General features: G+C 36.5%; 3 protein-coding genes and 1 long non-coding RNA gene across 4 annotated transcripts; 1 reads left to right on the top strand and 3 right to left on the bottom strand.

The window, feature by feature from the left end:
* Positions 1–2512: 2512 nt before the first annotated feature.
* Positions 2513–3989, bottom strand: LOC104780760 (senescence-specific cysteine protease SAG12). Its single transcript, XM_010505291.3, is given in 4 exon segments — positions 2513–3166; positions 3528–3791; positions 3794–3885; positions 3887–3989. Coding segments are annotated over 4 exon segments (627 nt in total). The 5' UTR covers positions 3946–3989; the 3' UTR covers positions 2513–2954.
* On the top strand, positions 2642–3440 carry LOC147946026 (uncharacterized). Its single transcript, XR_015596930.1, has 3 exons — positions 2642–2780; positions 2867–2964; positions 3078–3440. It is a non-coding gene; the product is annotated as an uncharacterized LOC147946026 (long non-coding RNA).
* A 5180-nt stretch (positions 3990–9169) lies between the features above and the next one.
* Positions 9170–9890, bottom strand: LOC104783949 (senescence-specific cysteine protease SAG39-like). The gene is made up of 2 exons (XM_010509043.1): positions 9528–9890; positions 9170–9250 (listed from the first exon to the last, which is right to left on the bottom strand). The coding sequence occupies exons 1-2, from the start codon at positions 9888–9890 to the stop codon at positions 9170–9172; spliced, it is 444 nt and encodes a 147-aa protein (XP_010507345.1).
* A 7887-nt stretch (positions 9891–17777) lies between these two features.
* Positions 17778–19349, bottom strand: LOC147946025 (uncharacterized). The gene has a single exon (XM_087509459.1). The coding sequence runs from the start codon at positions 19347–19349 to the stop codon at positions 17778–17780; it is 1572 nt and encodes a 523-aa protein (XP_087365585.1).
* Between the last annotated feature and the right edge of the window lie 737 nt (positions 19350–20086).

Genomic DNA, 20086 nt, shown 5'->3' with positions numbered 1-20086 from the left:
TCGTGATTATAATTTTCAAATTTTAATTTTTATTATGTTATATTAACTTTTTCTCAGTTTCTCAAATTTTATTAGGTTGGTCATAAAATCATTGTAATAGAGTAGATAATTTTCACATGTTGTTCATCCAAAATATCTTTGGAGTAAAAAATTCATGGTTAATGAAATTATGTCACAAAACAATTTTAGTAATTATAAGAACTATAATTATGTCAAAATGAAAGTAAAGCAACATATAATTTTTTTAAAATTGATAAATAGCATACTTTAACAATAACATAATTTGGGGTATTTTCAAAAATACCCCTTTTTCTATGTCATTTTTCAAAAATACCCTTTGATGTGTCCATTTTCAAAAATACCCCTTTTTAATATATAAAATGACAAAATTATAAACCCTAAACTCAAAATACTAAACCCTATCCCTTAAAAACTATACCCTAAATGTAAATTGGGAACCCAAACCTAAAAAACAAATTCTAAAAATTAATTTAAAATAGGGTAATTGTGTAAAAGAGGGCAAAAATGAAAAAGTTTAAAAAAATGGGCATTTTTAAAAAGGGGTATGCCAACAAGGGCATTTTTGAAAAGGGGTATGCCAACAAGGGCATTTCTAACAAATTCTCAAATAATTTTGAGTGTAAGAACATATTTTTAATAGTAAAAAATAGAGTAAAATTGTACATGCTTACTAACTAGATGTTGCTTTGATGAACTCTTTGCATGTAAGATATTTTGTGAATAAGTTGTGTAACATTTTAAAAATTTGACAATAATAATATTCGTAATGATGAGTATTTGGCAAAAGTTTTGGTGGGATATAATTTAGCTTTGAATTATTGTAATAATTGTTATAATATATTAAAATATATAAATATAAATAAGTGTATGAAAAAAATACAAAAATGATTTTTTCTGTAACTAAAATGATTTATATATTTAATTCAGGAAATAAAATTTCTTTATATATCTTAAAACAATTGTTTAAGATTTAAGATTTATTTTCTTCAACAATTTTAAACCCGCACATAGTGCGGGCCCTTATCTAGTATATATATAATTGATAATTCAAAGTAGTACTTATATTTTATATAATTTGTTTGGGTTCACATGATAGTCTGAAATTGAGTTAACAATAAAATATTTGTCGACAATGAAATAAACAACGAAAAAAGAAGATATTTATGAATATGAGCAATTCCAATTTTTGTATCATCATCACCAATTTCATGTTAACATATCATATTCTTTCGTAGGAGTAGGCATGGGTAAAATATTTAAACCCCATGATCCGATCTGAACCTGAATCTATAATTTTAAAATCTTAAACGGATTCAAAATCTCTAGTTCAAAAACTCAAACCCGAATCCAATCTATAACTTAAGTTTCTATTGTATATACATAGCATTGTAGAAATTATAACATATGTACACAACAACAAATACAATTACACAAAATAATTGGTGTACTAAATTTCCAATTTATCACCACATAATAAATCCAAAAGACAAATGTAAGCAACTAAGGTTAATTTTACTTTTTGTTCAGCCACAGATGTCTTACAAAAATCATCAAGTTCTTAAACCTTTGGTGGAAACTTGGTTTTCCATTGATAATTGCTACAACAGTACATCCCTATGGTGTCGATCAACACTCTAAACCAGAAACTTGTTCACATGCGTAACATCTAGGAAGATGACATTGGTAGGTTCGTTGTGCATTTAACATTCCTATAAACTATGGTTACATCGTACAAAATATTATAATCTATATACATATATATAGGTAATATAAAACGACAAGATATTTAACGTCTTTATTTTGCAAAACTTGGTATGAATGTGCACGTTTAAATCAATATGATCATGTACGTATATGATGTATAGTTCGTTTTTTGTTGTTCTATGTACGTTTAAGTCAATCTAGTCATATACATACATAATGTTTTTTGTGTACGTCCATAAGTCTACGACGAATGAAAGGTATAATTGTAATTTTCCAGTCATCTTCAACCTAAGTTCTCTCTTCTGCAACCCTAATTTTGCTGCCGTCATTTTCAGTTTTTCATAATCCGTTGTTTTCTTTATCTTTTAATGTTTTTTACATAAAAATCATGTAAATCTAGCATATTTTAACATTTTTTAAGTTTGATAAGCTTATAATTCTAAGTTTTTTGTTAATTATTAGGATGTTTAAGTCAGTAACATAGGTCTTAATATGAATGAGTTTTAACACTCTGACTAGAACTCTACTCGCCATGAACAATTTCTGGTTTCCACTTCTCTCTATGATGAAGAACAATTGGTTTTTGTTTTCTCTCCTCATTTTTTTTATTTGTTTATATATAATTTAAAAAAACTCAGCTAAAGTAAAGTCACATTACATTTGGAAGAGAAAGCAAACTAATATAGTTTGGTTATATGGACATTATTGTCAAAAAATGACCTTGTGGCTATTCTATGAAAAGTAGAATTGACTTTGTCAAACCATGAAAGAAAATGTTGACTTGGAGTGGTCAGTGAAATTTTTTTTTTTTTTTTGATAAGGGTATTTGTCAGTACTCTGAACAAACTCATCTACATGATATATAAAAGGATATCAAGCAAGTGGATAAAAAGCAAGTTTGGCCAGACCACACGCTCCTTCAGGCGAATCAACGTCTCTCTTGATTCTCAGTAACCATTTTCTCCCCAATCTTCTCCCCATGAGTTCTTTAACAACCAATACTTAATCCCTTCTTCACTCATCCCGTAACCAACGATGGTAACTGCATGAGTCAGGTTCGTCCCGCAGTCCTCTCCATCGAATATCCCGCCGTCATATTGCATAAACGCAGCTCCTGACCCATTTATCGCAACGGAAATAGGTTGTTGAGACACCGCTTTAAGCAATGCTTCCTCATCATTTTGGGTAACCGTCTTGTAATCGCTGATTGTTGAAGCAGTAGAAAGAGGTTAGTCACAGGTAAGGATAGCTATCCTCTGTGTGGTGATTCCTTGGTTGTTTATAATGTAGCTGAAAGCACTCGACATGATCCCTCCGTTACATCCGTTGTTCTCTGTGTTGCAATCAACCAGTTGTTGCTCTGACAAGGATACGAGCTCTCCTTTCGCAATCTTCGTAATGCCTTCCAGTGCTGCCACTGCCGAGAAAGCCCAACAACATCCTGTGTTCCATTACAGTAATTTATATCATGGATGTATCATCGGTGATATTTACAATCAAAATAATGTCATTGCCTAGCAATAAAGGAAAATCCATATCAGAGATGGAAAATTGTAAGGTTTGTAATGTAACTGATGGATCATAGTCTTTTAAATTCAAAAACAGTAAGTCAAACAAAAAAATCAAATTAAACTGAAAGGAAAATAACAGATTAATTAACTCGGTATTGGTTGTATGTCTTGTAGAGCTTTCACTGTTATGCTCATTCATATATTTGTAATCTTTCATTAAAATTAATAAAGAAAAGGCAAAAAAACAATGAGAATAATAAACAAATAAGTGATGATAATTATATAAATTACCACATGGGTTTTGGTTCTTAACTGGTGTAACGGCCGCTTCCTGTCTCCAATCCATGCTCTCACCGGTTTCACTGACATTTTCATGTCTAAATGACACGGTTTTGTGGGAGTCCAGTGATGAAGTACCTTCTGGCACCACCAGCCCCATGTACCTCGCCTGGAATTCCTCGTCGGTGAGGTGGGAGAACTTGTTGACATCCAACTTGTAGGTCTTGTTCGTTTTCATGTTGAAGCTCTCAACGAACTTTAAGTTCTTCTTAAAATCTGAAACCTACTCGCTTTCTCAGCCTCGTGTGAGTAAACGCTATGGAACCGAGACATCCATTGCTCATGTTTTTCAACGGCAGAAGCTTCAAAGACCACGAGATGTGCTTGAACTCAAAAGAATGGCAAAAATAAAGAAAAAGATCGAAGCCATTCTACTAGAGAGCTAGCTAGAGAAAACGTTTCTGAAATGTTTTGATATAAACCTTTCCTTTATATTGTATATGACTTGGTTGCAAAGAAAGGAGCATGAGAAGGTACTGTTATATAGAGACTGCGACGTCCGACGTGCATGGTGGCGTATTTTCTCTTTGAATATTCTAACGAGCGATCTTGTTGCCAATTTCTACACGCTACTAAGTCAAGTAAATGGCCAATCATATTACGTAAGTTTTCTATTCTGAGAAGAATCCTACAATAATCGATATTCATGATAACGAGGGTAAGCTTGGATTTTTTATATAGAAAATTTACATATACCTTCTTTATAAACGTCATGATAACGACGCTGCATAAAATATGTAGTCTGATTAGCTGAAACTTTTATTCTAAACATTGTTGTAGCTAATGTCTTGCGGAATTTGAGAATTGAATTACATGATCAAATATTCCCTCTTTGTGAATAAAAATAATGTTTTTTTTCTTCAAATAATAGTATATTATGTTGTCATATGTTCATACCCAAAACTTAACTTAGTTGTGCATATATGAAATCAATAATAAGTTTCCATATTTTTGGAGAAATTCTTAGCATTCCTTGCTAATCAAAATATTTCTCTTTGCCTTGTTGATTGAGAAAAACAAAAAACCATTTTTTTTTGGTGGTATTAGTTAAAGGGACATGACGGAGGTGACAAACAAGAAACAATACTATGTTTAAAATATAGGTGGATTGAGTTTAGAACAGTTGTGTGGCTGATATTGTTGCATGTGTGAAGAGCGCATAACGAAGATTTCATCAAGAGAATTGACCTGACAGAATGAGATTATTTTTATTTTATTTTTAAATTTTATTTTTAATTAGCACCGGAATGGATGTGAGCTGATGAGCATGTTATTTGGTTGGGAGTTGCACGCAATCTCAGTATACCACCATGTGTAAATGAACTCATTGACTCGCTTTCCACTTCAAAACTCATAGAGGCAAGATATAGAGTCAGCTGTGTCAATGAGAAGGCAAGGATATGCAGGTCTGGTTTGATCAATGGCATGACCCGATGCAATAACAAAAAAAAAGTTCAATTTTTTAACAAACAATCAGGTTAAATGGAGAAAAACTCATCTAAAAGGCCTCAGATTATATTTAAGTTTTATTTTAAAGCCCAAAACTAATACACAAATAAATAGGCCAAATAAAAATAAGAAATTAAATATTTAAATAACGTAAACTTTTAAAAAATTGGATCTTAAATTTATTGATCCCTGTACAAATGCACTTGCCCATCGCCGGAGCTGGATATGGGGGTTACAACAAGAAAGAGAACAATATAATATTATAAAAAACAAATTTACACTGATGAAAAATTTAGTTATTAGATTCGAGGATATTCCAATAGAATCCAGATAATGACAAATAGTGAAACTATAGTATTTTGCTAATTTTGAATAGTAAACTAACTAGTGTACTAATAATATGTCATTGACCTCACAAATCTTATCAATAGAATCCAAGAATAAACTGGTTGAGACTTTGAAAAGAATCAAATCCCCACAGGATATATGAATTGTCAAACCAAATTTTTTAGCCAGTCCACTGATACTGTACATCAGTACAGATATATATAACTATAACCGCCGAAAAAAAACGAAACGTTTCACTAGTATATAATTGTAGCATTGTATATGGTTGATGTACTTGCATGAATATAAGTACCTTTTAAATAACGATATCATATATTTTTTTTGTCAACTCATGTTATTAATAAATTTGGTTCTAATCAAGCTAGGATACAAGGTACAATACTACACCCAAAAGAGGGGAGGCTTAAGCCGGCGTACTACAAGAATGTCCCCGAAGACTAAGGCCGGAGGAAAACAAGATTTCCCCGGAAACTATGTAGAACCAAACATAACAGTAGCTTTTGATAACAAAAACGAAAGGAAACAACAACCTTAATCTAAAAGCACAAGCAACCGGCCAAAAGACCTTAAAGGAAACAAAAGAACCAAGAGAGCAAAGAACCTATTCTTCTACCGCACAAACGAATGAGATTTACCAAGGATGCCCACGGCCAACTCAAGAATAACATCAATCACCTCCTAACATGATGAGAGCCAATCTCTCGTAACCAAGGACTAGGGACTTCATAACACGGCAAGCAAGACCACTCACTTCCGGAAGTGACGACGACGTTGATACGCCCAAGAACGTCAAACTAGAAGTCTTCAGAACGCGAGGAGTGAGGCTTAACTTCTCGAAGAAACACCAATCTCATAAACAAAACCGACGAAAAAGGAGAAAGCTATCACCCACTTAGCACAACAAGAAGAAAAATGAACTCTGCAAACTTAAGATTCTACCATCATATTTAAACAAAACGAAACTTCTGCCTAGAAAGGAGTTGAGACATCCCAATCGAAAGCTACTAAATTTGCTCGATACTACTAAGGAACACCGTAAAACTACCACTACCAACAACCAACTAAAACGATTCCATCTAACTCTAGCAACGCGTCGAAGAAGAACGGCCAGAAGACCGGCTTACCAAACAACAAAAACAGAGGAGACCATGGCCATGGATTCACGAAGAACCAAACCTCGAGATCCGCCAACAAGAACAGAGCATCCGCCAGATCTACAGATCTCAGACACCCAACAACAATCCTCTCTGGAGAAGCTGACCACCGACAGAGCCAAACACCCTCGCCGTGAAGATCTACCATTTCCACCAAAGTAAGCTTTTCTCCAATGAAATACAAGAGAAAGATGAAAAACAGAACCAAAAAACAAAAGTACAAAACGAAAGGGGAAACCACTCACGGCGTCGGCGAGAAGCGCCAACCACCGGAGTGACTTCCCGGTCACAGATCTGAGAAAAGACTAGGGTTTACTTTTGAGAGAAGAGAGCGGTGCTCGAGGAATTTGCTCCACGATATAGTTCTAATATAAATAACGATATCATTCTAAGCATTTTTTAATAAATTAATGACAAAGAAAACACTTTAGAAGTCTACGACAAAACAGTAGTTATTAACCACAAACCTTTTCTTTTTGTAGTGTTCAATAAATTCAGTGAGAAATGAAGACATAGTTACGTACTTACGTTCCCTGTTTGCTGGAAGTACTATGGTATATTTTGAGCATCCTGATACAGCTCGGGTCGTTGTTGTTTGGGATCCTTGTGGTGGTGCATAACTGCATAAGGCTTATGTTCAATTTGTTACTTTCGGAGTTCTTCTTCAATCAAAAACTTTATATTAGCTACACCAACGTACATTATTTTTTTGGTTCAAAGCTTAAACGTACATTTATAAATGAAAATTTGCAAAACATATAATGCGGCTGCCGAATACCACTTGATATGCTCAAATTTATCTTAAAACTACTCTCTTAAATTAAGAGATCACTATAGTATTTAGGGATCATATCTACAAAGACTCTAGACATACAATAGATTAATAGTCTTCTAATTCTGCTAAACAGATATATTGTAATTAAATTGCAAGGTGAAAACAAAAAATAAAAGAGTTGTAAATCAATGAGAATAAACGCTAGACCTAAGTAAATTCTTAGGAAATTATGGAAAATCATATCAATCAATTAAGCAAGCATGATTCAAAAATTAAGCATCGTTCTTAAACTCTAACCACAATTGTAAAATAAATCAGTTCTCACTGCTAATATTATCTAAGTTTAAAATCCAAAAATCCAATCACTTTGCAAAATCCAAGTTACAAACCAGCTTTGAAAACAAATTAATTTTGTTCACAAAATTACTAAATCAAATCTATTTCTAAAAAATAATTTTGCTCACCCCAAAGGTTTATATTAGGAAAATCAATTCAATTCTCATATCAATCAATAATCCTAAGATTTAAATCCAGATAACTAATCAAAGATCTAGCTTTAAGAACAACCTATGGTGAAGAACAAGAAAGATAATGAATCCAAACAATAAATCAATCTAAAAATCCATGAAATCTCTAATGAGAATCCTGAACCTAACAAGCATATCTACTCAGACATAATCAATGAAGCACAAATCATATTCTGAATAAATTGCATTAAAAAATTAAAAAAGTTCTAAATCTCTCTGAAAGAGTCTTGATTCTTCTTTCCAAAAGCTTTCTAAAAATAAAGGCCCACAAATAATCGCTAAGATGATGAAACAAGTGATGCACCTATGAAAGACTTCCTGAATTGAATCTCGTTCACGATCTTCTTCTTCTCTCTGCATTGAATCTCATTCTCGTATTTATAAACCTTAGCTTCTTTGTCTTCTATCTCAATGATGATGATCTTCGATCGGTTGAGACTTCCTGAATTCTGGGTTGTTTTAGGTTGAATTCTGGGTTGTTTTAGGTTGAATTCTGGGTTTTTACAATATGCATTGTGGAGATCTGACTCCTATGGCCACATATCCTTGATTTGATTTAAAAAGTAGAATTTTTATTATCATTTGATCAAACAAGATCCTTATGTTTTCTGTTCACGTTCAATTATTAATTAGCATCCCTTAGTTAATAATTGTTCTTCATTGATGAACCCTCGAGAATCCGTTTTTGGTATTGGTTCATGAGTTGTGTGAATTTTGTTAAGTAATGTTTGTGTATTATACATGTGTGCAGCATTTTTTTTTTGGGTGGCGTTGAGACATCATCACCACGTTCTAGCTGAATTTTATGTGGGTTTGTTTCCATTCACAGCAACCTTCTTCAATGTACGAGGAAAGAGAAGAAGAACCAAAGAAGAGAGAAAAAGAGAAAGAGGATTATATATTCAATTGTTATACACTATATCAAAATAATTGTTGTGTCATAGTGGTTAAGGAGAGGATAATAGAATTAAGCATTTAGGTTTGAAACCTAGCTTGCTTTTTTTTTACACGACTAAAACGACGTCGTTTCACTCTGTCTACATATGTGGATTCGGAATAATGGCAGTACTAGGCATTCGGAATAAACCGAACCGAAAAAACCGAAAAATTTGGTTATCAGCGCCGATTGTGATAAGGGAATCAAACCGATCGGCAAAATAATTTTGACAATTCGGTTATCGGTTCGGTTCGGTTCGGCAGACGATAGCTGATCGGTTTTCTCGGTTAATAGGTGCACCATATAAAATGAAAAAAAAAACCTAATTCTATGTTTTTCTAGCCTCTTCTTTTTCCTCTTACGAGAGAAGAACTCTCTGTCTCCTTCTTCTATGTTCCCTTTTCTCATTCAACTATGTTCTTAGCTTCATCTTCCCCACCTTTTTGTATCTTCTTCTTCTCCTCCGTCACGACATCATTTCTCACCTGTAACGCCCGCAAACCAAAACTCTGTCGACACCAAAGTTTTCTGGTTCGACCAGAATGTTGTAATCGTCAATTTGGTTCGGTTTGGTTTTGGGAAACCATTGAACCGGGTTACTTAAGTGTTTGTCGACGAAAGGAAGGGTTTTTGGTTTGTCTTTGTCGCTGTTTAACGTTTTTGAGAGACAAAGGGAGAAAACTTTGTTCTTGAGCTTTTGAGAGAGATTTGTGAGATTCCTTGCTGTCATTTTCATGTCTAAATGACACCGGTTTCACTGACATTTTCATGTCTAAATGACACCGTTTTGTAAGAATCCAGTGATGAAGTAGCTTCGGGCACCACCAACCCCATGTACCTCGCTTCAAATTCCTCGTCTGTGAGGTCAGAGAACTTGTTGACATCCAACTTGTAGGCCTTGTTCGTATTCCTGTTGAAGCTCTGGACGAACTTTAAGTTCTTCTTAAAGATCTCAAACCTACTCGCTTTCTCAGCGTTGTGTGAGTAAACGCGATGGAATCGAGACATCCATTGCTCATGCTTCTCAATGGCAGAAGCTTCAAAGAGCCCACCCCCACGAGATGTGGCTCCCGAAGTTCTTGAGCTCAAAATAATGGCCAGAGTAAAGAAAATGATCGAAGCCATTCTACTAGAGAGAAAATGTATCTGGAATGTTTTGTTTTGGTATACAAGCGTTTAGGTTTATATGACTTTGATGCCAAGAAACAAGTCTGAGAAGGTGGTGTTTTATAGAGATTCTGAAGCGCGTAACATGTTTTCTGTTTGAATAGACGTAACGACGTTTTAATTTTGATAATTTTCTAACACGCTATGAAGTCAAGTAAATGGTCAGTCATCTTACGCCATTTTCTTAAACACCTAATTTTGTTAGGTCCGTTAGCGCAATCTGCAAACGTAATCTTGGGTGTAGAAATTTTTGCGCTTTTAACTAAAAAAATTATGAAATGGAGTAATGGACAAAGAATCATTGTGATGTAACCATACTACAAGTCTACAACTCTACCTTCTTAAAATTATATAAATAAAATTTAAACTGAATTTTAATGAAAAATATGAATTAAATATAATAAAAAAATTAAACTGAATTTCAGTGAAAAATATGAATTAAATATTAAATAAGTTCTAAACTGAATTTCAATGAAAAAAAATATGAAAAAAAAAGATTATCAATAAAGACAGTTTTAAATTTATTTTAAAATGAACAAACTTGCATCATTAGTTAATAATTTTAAATGGTAATAATGGAGCACGTTTTTTTTCATCTTTATTCATAAACAAACTATAGATAATTTTTGGCATGCATGAGAGTTTGGCCCACAGAACAAACATGTAATTATCAGCCATGGATTCGGCGTACTCTAAATATTTTTTAAATTTGTATGGCTGGTGGATTTATTCAATTTGAATCTGGTTGAACCAAGTGTCAACCCCGAGCCAATACAGAGGGAATAGAGTGTCAAAGCTCCACATTTTAGAAAGGTCAAAACTAAACTTCTTGTACGTAATAAGTAACTTTCGGCTGCATGGCTACCAACCAAGGAGTCAAGAATAGAGTAGTACTAGACAAGATATGGAAGTAAAATTACTATTTTCGAATAATGTTTTCTCGTTTGGCGAATATCAAATTACCATAAAAATAAAACTTTATAAGTTATTTGTTACACCAATGTATGTCATGCTTCCACCAATAAGCAATAACATAACTAGCAAAATACATTTAATTTGTAAAAAAGAAAATTTTCAAAACATATAATGGGGCTGCAAAAGGCCAATTATTGATATGGGTATTTGTCAGCATTCTGAACAAACACATCAACCAAGTGGATAGAAAGCAAGTTTGGCCAAACCAAAAGCTCCTTCAGGTGCATCTACGTCTCTCTTGATTCTCATGTAACCATTTTCTCCCCAATCTTCAGTGGCGGAGGTAGGGTGTAACTATGTGGATCAATTGACCCTGGTGAATTTTTTAAATTAGATGAAGTTTTAGGAAAAAAATAAATTAATCCTTATAAAATAGCAAAATTGACCTTTGTAAAAAAATTAAATAACATAATTGACCCTAATAACACGCTACGAAGTCAAGTAAATGGGTCAGTCATCTTACGTCATTTTCATAAACACCTAATTTTGTTATTTCATAAACACGCAATCTGCAAACGTAATCTTGGGTCTAGGTATTTATCGGAGAGTAAGCCTACATAACACATTTTGCTAAACATTGTTGATAGATTTTTTAGGAAGGGATAATGTACATGATCACATGCATTAACAAATTTTAATGGGGTTGTGAAAATAACTTTTGTTTTATAAATAATGGTATCTCATGAAACAAACTTAGTTTTGCATATTTGGAAGCAATTGAAAGTTTCCATAATGTTTGGAGAAAATATTGTAAGGATTATTACTAATCAAGAATTCAAGATAGTTCTCTTTCCTCGTTGATAAAAAAACAAGCTTTAGTAGCCAGAGGCAACCACGTTAAGAAGACAAAATAATAGGTGGAGATTTTAGATATTTTCAGATTTTTGGCTTTAAGTTTTTGATTTTTATAGTTTTTGATTTTTGGTGTACTTTTTAGGTTTTGCAAAATCTTCAATGGTAACTTGATTAATTTATGGGTTTTTATATAATTATATTTTTTTAATTAAGTTATTATATTTTAAGTTTTAGTTATTGTTTTTAAGATTAAATTTTATATAAAAATGTCACTAAAACCTTTTAAGAAAGTCATAAAATTTGGTTTTTGGATCCTATGAACAAATAACCAAAATTTCTTAAAATCAGGTTTTCCTAATTTTTAGGAAATCTACCTTTCTTAGAATCATGAATGGCTAATTGACTAGTTTTTGCTTAATCAAATGCCTAAAATTGGTTCAAAATATCTTGACATTCAAGGCCTTGGTTCATTAGTTTCTTTGATAAAGTTTTCCAGACTCTTCTTGAAACTGGTTTTTCAGACTCTTTGGTTCTCGATCCAAGATAACATTTTCTCCTACCCTGAATGTTATTGAATATCTAAATTTTGTACCACTGAAGCCTTGAATGTCATCTGATTTTGCATCAGTTTTTAGTTTTTGATTCGACAAATTCCAGTTTTTTAGTTATTCACGATTATTAAAAAAAAAAAAGGTTTCCTAAAAATTAGAAAAACTAGATTTTGATGAATTTTGGCAATTCCTTCATAATATCCAGGAACCACATTTTGTTGGTTTTTCAATATAACTTTTTTTCCTTTTTCTTTTTACTTTTTTCCTCATATATTTATATATAAATAAAAAATAATCAAACTACCATTCAAAATTTTGCAAAAACTAAAATCTCCAAAAATCAGAAAGTAAAACTTATTTAAAAACCAAAAACCAAAATGTAAAACTCATTTGAAAACCAACAATCATTCATGGTCTAAATATTTTTGTTGAATATCTAAATCTTGTACCATTGAATATCTAAGATTACATAGGCAGAGGTAGGCACGTATATATGGAAATCTATATAATTAACCGTTTTGTTTACAGCAAAAGAGATTAGTGGTCCGTTTTCAAAGAATCAAAGAACCGGAGATTAAAACTTGAGATTAGTGGTCGGTCGGTTTCCACTTTGAAACAAAATTAATCTAGTTTTCTTTGGACATTACAAACGTTTCGTTGTTTCTTCTCGTAGATAGAGCCTAGACTATTCCAAGCAAAAATCCATGTTATACAATCGGTGCCGTGACAAACGGAAAGCAAGGTACTGAGTTTAGCAAAAGAATGAGAGAACTATGTTATAAGCACCTCATTCTCTCAAAAAATGTCTTTTTAAAAAGAAATCAAAAATATTAATGGTCTCCATATATAATTTGTGCATCGCGTTGGGTTTTTTTTTATGGTTTAAACAGATTAGTAATTAATTTGCAGGAATCTTGATTCAAATTCAATTTCTCGAACTTAGAATAATAGTAATCAAAACAAAGTTAATATAAAAATTTTAGTATCGTTTTAGTTTCTTTTCGAGTTTTAATCAAGTACTCGTAGTTTAGAAAATGTTTTAAAACTCAGTTAGAACCAAAATCTACTAATCTAGTTCATATTTTTACATAAAAATTTTAAGACGAGTTTCAAATACGATCGATTGGAGTTAAACATTCCTAATGAGCAAAATATATATATATATATATATATATATATTGGATTCAATTGGTAACTATGAAAATAATAATCGGATTGTAAAAGTATTTATAAGTAAAGATGTAAATGTGGAAACTCCATTGACACAATGATTGACAAAGGGTTAATTAATGTTTTTTTTTTTTGGTAAGTGAGGGGAGACAAGGTCTCCCACTTTTATTCAAAACATAAAAAACTATAGCCGAATACGACGTGGGACAGAATGCCCATTAACATCCTCTAAACAAATAAAATCTAGAGTTTCAGGACACGACTCCAAACTATGAAATCCCTGCGGTAAAGAAAACGCATAGTTTGCCAAACCATCGGCAAGACGGTTAGCCTCCCAATACACATGCGAAAGCTGGACTATCCAGTCCCTTGAGATGAAGCCATAGCACAACCGTACTAGGAAGGACAGCGGATGTGAATCACTAATCCCTGTCCGTAAAAAGCCCACCACTATCTCTGAATCTATCTCAACCTCCACACATGGCACCCGTTTCTCCCAAGCCATGTACAGACCATAATACACTCCCCATAACTCTGCAAGTGGCGCTGAACATATACCAATATTAAGAACAAAACCACCACACCACTTCCCCGAACCATCCCGTAACACCCCCCCCAGCCGTTGCCGGTCCCGGGTTCCCACGAGAAGCTCCGTCCGTATTGAGCTTCATCCAACCCAATGATGGAACCTTCCATGATATGGGGGTTTCAATCCGTTCCACTGCCTCTGATCTACCTCCCTGGTTTGAGAACGCAACCAGTACTTCCCTAGCTTGATCTTTCACGAACTGCAGTCTATCCCTACACTTCCGGTTTTCCCCAAAAACAGTCCCACAACGCCACTTCCATCCCCACCAAGCTGACAAAGCAAACAGTGTTAACCATGCAATGTTACCCACAACCTCCTGACTTCCCAAATTCACAAACAGCCATTCTAGTATCGATAGAGAAAAGAAAGCAGCTCTATATCTTGGTGGAACCAACCTTTGCCATATTCCCGACATCGCCGAACAGTCACGTAATATATGGAGGATAGTCTCTTCCCCCCCTTTACACACCAAACAAAGGCTCGTGTCCGATATATGCCTCCTATACCTCTCTGCATTTGACATAATTGCTTGATTTCCTACCATCCATAGAAAGGTCCGAACTCTTTCTGGTGTGATTACCTTCCATATGCGGTAAAAAAAGCTCCACACCTCTGAGTAGGAGAAACATTCTGAGTTAAGAGAGCATAGGCCGACTTCACAGAGAATCTCCCATCACAACCACGCCAAGATATCCTATCCCTAGCCCCCGTCACAGAATCCACTACAACTCACGCAAGATGCAGTCTGATATAATCAGGGATATACGGCAGGATTCGGGTTAGGTCCCAACCCACAGACTCCCTCCACAACTCCTTAGCAGTCACAGTCTCATAGCCAACCGGTAACGTATCTGACACCAGCTCTTCTAGCGTTGAATGTAGCAGCCATCTATCGCGCCAGAATCGGATCGTCTTACCATCACCAATAACCCAACTCAAACCCAAAGGTATCACCTCCCTCAGTCCCACACATATACTCCTCCAAGTAGAGGACCAATTACTTTTAACAACAAGCCACCTAAGGTCTTGAATCCCACCGACTCTATACTTACAGCGTAACACTCTATCCCACAGGCTATTCGCATCTTGCATAAGTCTCCATCCAACCTTAGCCAACAGGGGTTTATTCATTGCCTGAGTGGACCTTATACCTAGACCTCCTTCCAATTTGGGAGAACAGACACGGTTCCAGGCAACTAAGTGTTGTTTCCTCTTCTCATCAGTGCTACCCCACAAAACATTTCTTGAAATTTTATCTAACTTCTTAGCTGTCGCGACCGGAAGTAAGATTGTAGACATCGAATGGACCGGAATGGAGGAGAGTACTGACTTAGTGAGGGTCAGACGACCCGCAAAACTCAGAAAACGCCCTTTCCATCCCGCGAGTTTTGATGACACCCGCTCTACAACTGCCCCAAAGGTCTCTTTGTTAATACGCTTATGCAACACTGGCATACCAAGGTATTTACCAAGATCCTTAGTAGCTCTTATACCGCTTTCTGTACTAATTGACACTTCCAACTCGCGACCCACATTCTGAGAGTAAAAGATCTTGGATTTATCTAAGCTCACTTTCTGACCAGACGCAGCACAAAACTTCACCAATATACGGCGTATAACACGAATCTGGGAGATAGATGCCTCTGCAAACAAGATGAGGTCGTCAGCAAAGCAGATGTGTGACAAGAGAGGACCCCCTTGCGACAACCTGATAGGCTTCCACTCTTTAGCTGCAATGGAAAGTTCAATCTGATTACACAATCTCTCCATACAAAGGACAAATAAGTATGGGGATAAAGGATCCCCCTGCCTTAATCCTCTAGCTGGTTTAAAAGAACCTGTCTTCTCTCCATTCCACAAAATGCTCATAGAAGGACCAGCTACACATTGCATAATCCACCTGATCCAAGTTGAGGATAACCCTGCTGCCACTAGAGTATCTTCAAGGAAATCCCAGCGAATCCGGTCATAAGCATTTTCCAAGTCTAGCTTCAACAGCATCCAACCCTTCTTCCCTTTCTTTCTCCTCATAGAATGGACTGCCTCTTGAACCATGACTATATTATCAGTGATGAGTCTTCCCGGAATAAAACTAGCCTGCGAAGGACCTATGAGTTTCGAAATCACCTTCTTCAACCGACCCACCATGGTTTTAGTAATCGTTTTGAAGAGAACGTTGCACAAGCTAATAGGTCTAAATTGGGTTATTTTCTCTGGCTTTAGAACCTTCGCAATGAGCACTACAAGGGCATCGTTCATCTCACTCGGCAACTCCCCTGACTCAAAGAAGTCTAATACAAAACGGATAACAGACTCACCAACCACATCCCAGCAATTTTGGTAAAAGATCGGTTGGTACCCATCCGGACCTGGTGCTTTATACTGTCCCATGCTTCTAACAGCAGCCTCTACTTCCACCGCTGAGAAAGGCTTATGTAACTTTGTCGCTTCTCCCTGAGTAAGCACTGGAAAGCCCACCTGAGATAAGCGTGGAGCCACAATATCCACATCATTCAAAGAGTAAAGTCGTGAAAAGTACTCCACTGCAAGCGCTTCAAGTTGCTTAGGATCAGAAACCCATCTTTCCTCATCATCTCTAAGCATTTCAATCATGTTTCGTCTCCTCTGAATAACTGTTAATGTATGAAAGTATTTAGTATTCCTATCTCCCAAGGCAATTAACTGTTCCCTCGATTTCTGAAACCATATAATTTCCTCTTGCTCTAAAACCAAATCAAATTCCTTTGTCAGTACAGCCTCTCGGGTTAACAAAGCATCCGTATGATTTACCTCAATTAGGTCTTGAACCAGCTTGATCTCGGCTAACAGTTTCTCCTTTTTCTGCTGAACATTCCCAAAGACCTCCTTGTTCCACTTCTTAAGTTTAAACTTCAAATCCAGAAGCGCATGTGGAGTCGTTAAACCATTATTCCAAGACGCAGCAAGTAGTTCTTTGAAACCACTGTGTTGCAGCCAAGCTGCTTCAAAGCGGAAAGGGCATCGACGTGGATCACCCATACCCTCAAGGCAAAGTTGCAGAAATAGTGGCACATGATCCGACGATAAGAAAGGTAAATGAGCAACTGACGCCTCCTGCCATTTCAACCTTGCCTGCGCACAGCATAGCACCCTATCGAGACGTTTAGCTACAAAGATGCTTGCTAAACAACCTCTCTTCCATGTATACTTACTTCCCCTGAACCCCAAATCAATTAGCGCAAGCTCACTAATCCACTCACCAAAAGCTACAGAGTCTTGGGACAATCTACCATTCCCCCCGCTTCTCTCATCTATCCTCACAATGGTATTGAAATCACCACCAATTACCAAAGGACCATCCACACTCGCCACCGCATCCTTCAGCAGGCTCCATAAACCACTCCGACGGGTTACGGTTGGAGCTGCGTACACAACAATCAAGTGGATCACTTCCACTCCATTCTCCACACGGGCATGAATAAATTGGTCAGACGAAGTTACAATTGTGACTAAACCCACACTTGTTCGCCAAAGTAACCAAATTCCGCCACTCTGGCCAACCGCGTCCTTACGAAAAGAGTTTTCAAACCCCAATCCTTGACAAATCCGTTGAGCTCGATCACCTCCTGCATGCGTCTCAAACATGGCTAGAACATCCACCTTATAAAGCTTCAAAAGATATCTAATCGATCGTCGAAAGTTGGGTTTGTTCGCCCCCCGGCAATTCTAGAATAAACAATTCATGATGAGAAGACTCCAATCAACAAGAATTACCGGGGAGGACTGTTAGGCTCTCCCACTCGTCTTAGCTGCCACCGGTGATGGCGCAGCCAGAACCAAGACCCCCTGCTCCGGGACTGTTCCCACTTCCATTGCAACTTGTTTGTCCCCTGTGTCGCTTCCCGGGGGCAAACCGTCACTACCCACTTCATCAGAGACCGCCGGAAGCGACCCGCCATGACGGCTCAGCTCCGTGCTCTCCAACCTCAGTCTCTTTCCCGAACCCGAAAACTGTTGATTTTCATTAACGGGACCAAAAATTAGACCTTTATTGGGCCTATTCTGTCGGGGCTTAGGATTTGGTCCATTAACCACCTTATTTGCGACAGATTTAACCCCTGGCCCATTAACTTCTTTCCCCTTACTAACCACCTTCCAATGGGCCCCTCGCTTTCCTTGTTCACCACGGTTTATCGCTGGAAGAATATTCATAGAGGGCACATTTTCCTTATTCGTAGCCAATTGCGTATCCCCTCCCAATCGCACAGCAGCTTCTGCGGACCCCGAAAATTCCGGTTCAACACTCAACCTTCCAAAACTATTTCCAATCGCAATATTCCCAGGATCTTTCCTACCCGTAATATCCCGAAGGTTACGTCCCTGATTCACGTGTGATCCACCAGCAGGAAAGGAAACTCGCGGAGGAGGCTTTTCCGATCGATTCCCCGACCTTCTGACCACCGTGAAGCCATCTACATCCTGATTCTCCTCCCGGGATCCTCTAACCTCCGGTTGAGAAGTCACAACCAACTCCTTCTCTGACTCTCTCTGCGGACAACCATGGACTAAGTGACCATACACCCCACAGCCATAACAGATATTAGTTAAACCTTCATAAGCTACAAAGTAGCGTTCACCATTTATAACCACCGATCCTTTCAACGGGTTCCGCAAATTAACCTCCACACATATACGAGCAAACCGTGCTCGCTCCACATTCAGAGTCGTTGAGTCCACCCTAATCGGTGTCCCAAGACTTCCTGCGATCCCCATTAAGATGGCTCTATGATATAGATTAAACGGGATATTCGACAACCGAATCCAAACTGGAGTGGTGACAATTTCATCCGTCAAAGGATTAAACTTTGGTGACCAAGCTTGCACCATAAGGTAACTACCAAAAGCTTTCCATGGTCCTCCTGAAACAGCCGCCAAATATTCCTCTTCCACCTGAAACCGGATTAGAAAAAACTGTCTCGAAAGATCGAGAACAGTCATCGACCCTCGCGGTTTCAATAACTCCCTCAACTTCCTACTCAGCACCGGTAAAGGAACGTTTCGGCCCGACACCTTCACAATCATGCACTGCCTCCATAGTCCATTCATAGCCTCCAAGACCTCATTCTGAATTGTGATCACGGGTTCCCCATTTGCACCATCCGGAAATTCCACACTTAGCCTCTCCTTCACAAAATCATCCGGTAAAACTCCCTCCGGACAAGGTCGACCCCCACTATTACTTTCCATCACCTTTCTCACCCACACCCCAGGAGTATCCGGTGGATCCCCCGGAGGTGGTCCTTTATTTCCGATGTCCATCATCTCCGCCCCAAGATTACCGGAAATCGCCTCACTCATCATCTCGAGATTGTTAGTAAAATATTATTTAGAACAATCTCGGTAAGTAAAATATTAGGGTTAATTAATGTTTTTACCCGGTAAGTTTGGGGTTCCAGATTCATAATTTGCAATAATTAATAAATAAATAAAAGTAAAATGTAAATATCATCAACAAGAAATTGATAAAATAGGAAAAGCATTCTCTTAAGTCACTCTTATCCATCAAGTTCTTCGCGACACTTGCTAAAACAGCATAGCAGCAAGAAACATTTGTTTTCTTTTTGTTAAAAAGAAACATTTGTTTTCTTTTTGTTAAAAAGAAACATATTTAGTTGAATAGACGAAATCAAAAGCAAAGCAAAGCATGAAAACATCAGCGACCAATGGAAGCAGAAGAAAAACATATTGTAAGAGGGTGATCTTGCACATCAGCACATGTTCATGGAAGACAAAGAACTACAATATCTCAATAAATATATGAGGAATAAAGGCGGCGATAGATTTTACATGTACGAGCAAACAAAAAGGAAAGAACATGAAGCAGCACAGAAGTAAGGACTTGTCGTTGATGACCATGACATAGAAAAAGCCAAAAAAAGTATACTTTTCCGAACATAGTCCTAAAAGCTTTTAGGGTTCGATGGTTCGATAAGTGAAAATAGAATTTATAAAATCTACAAACCTATATACATTACTATATCCGAACTAACCTAAACGAAATCGAACGGTTTACCTAATGTCTAGGCCTACTAATA

This window comes from Camelina sativa, chromosome 4 (assembly GCF_030686135.1).
Source record: "Camelina sativa cultivar CO46 ecotype springtype chromosome 4, ASM3068613v1".
NCBI classification, from domain to species: Eukaryota; Viridiplantae; Streptophyta; class Magnoliopsida; order Brassicales; family Brassicaceae; genus Camelina; species Camelina sativa.
The sequence above is the reverse complement of the archived record's forward strand: the minus strand, read 5'-3'. Positions and strand labels throughout refer to the sequence as shown.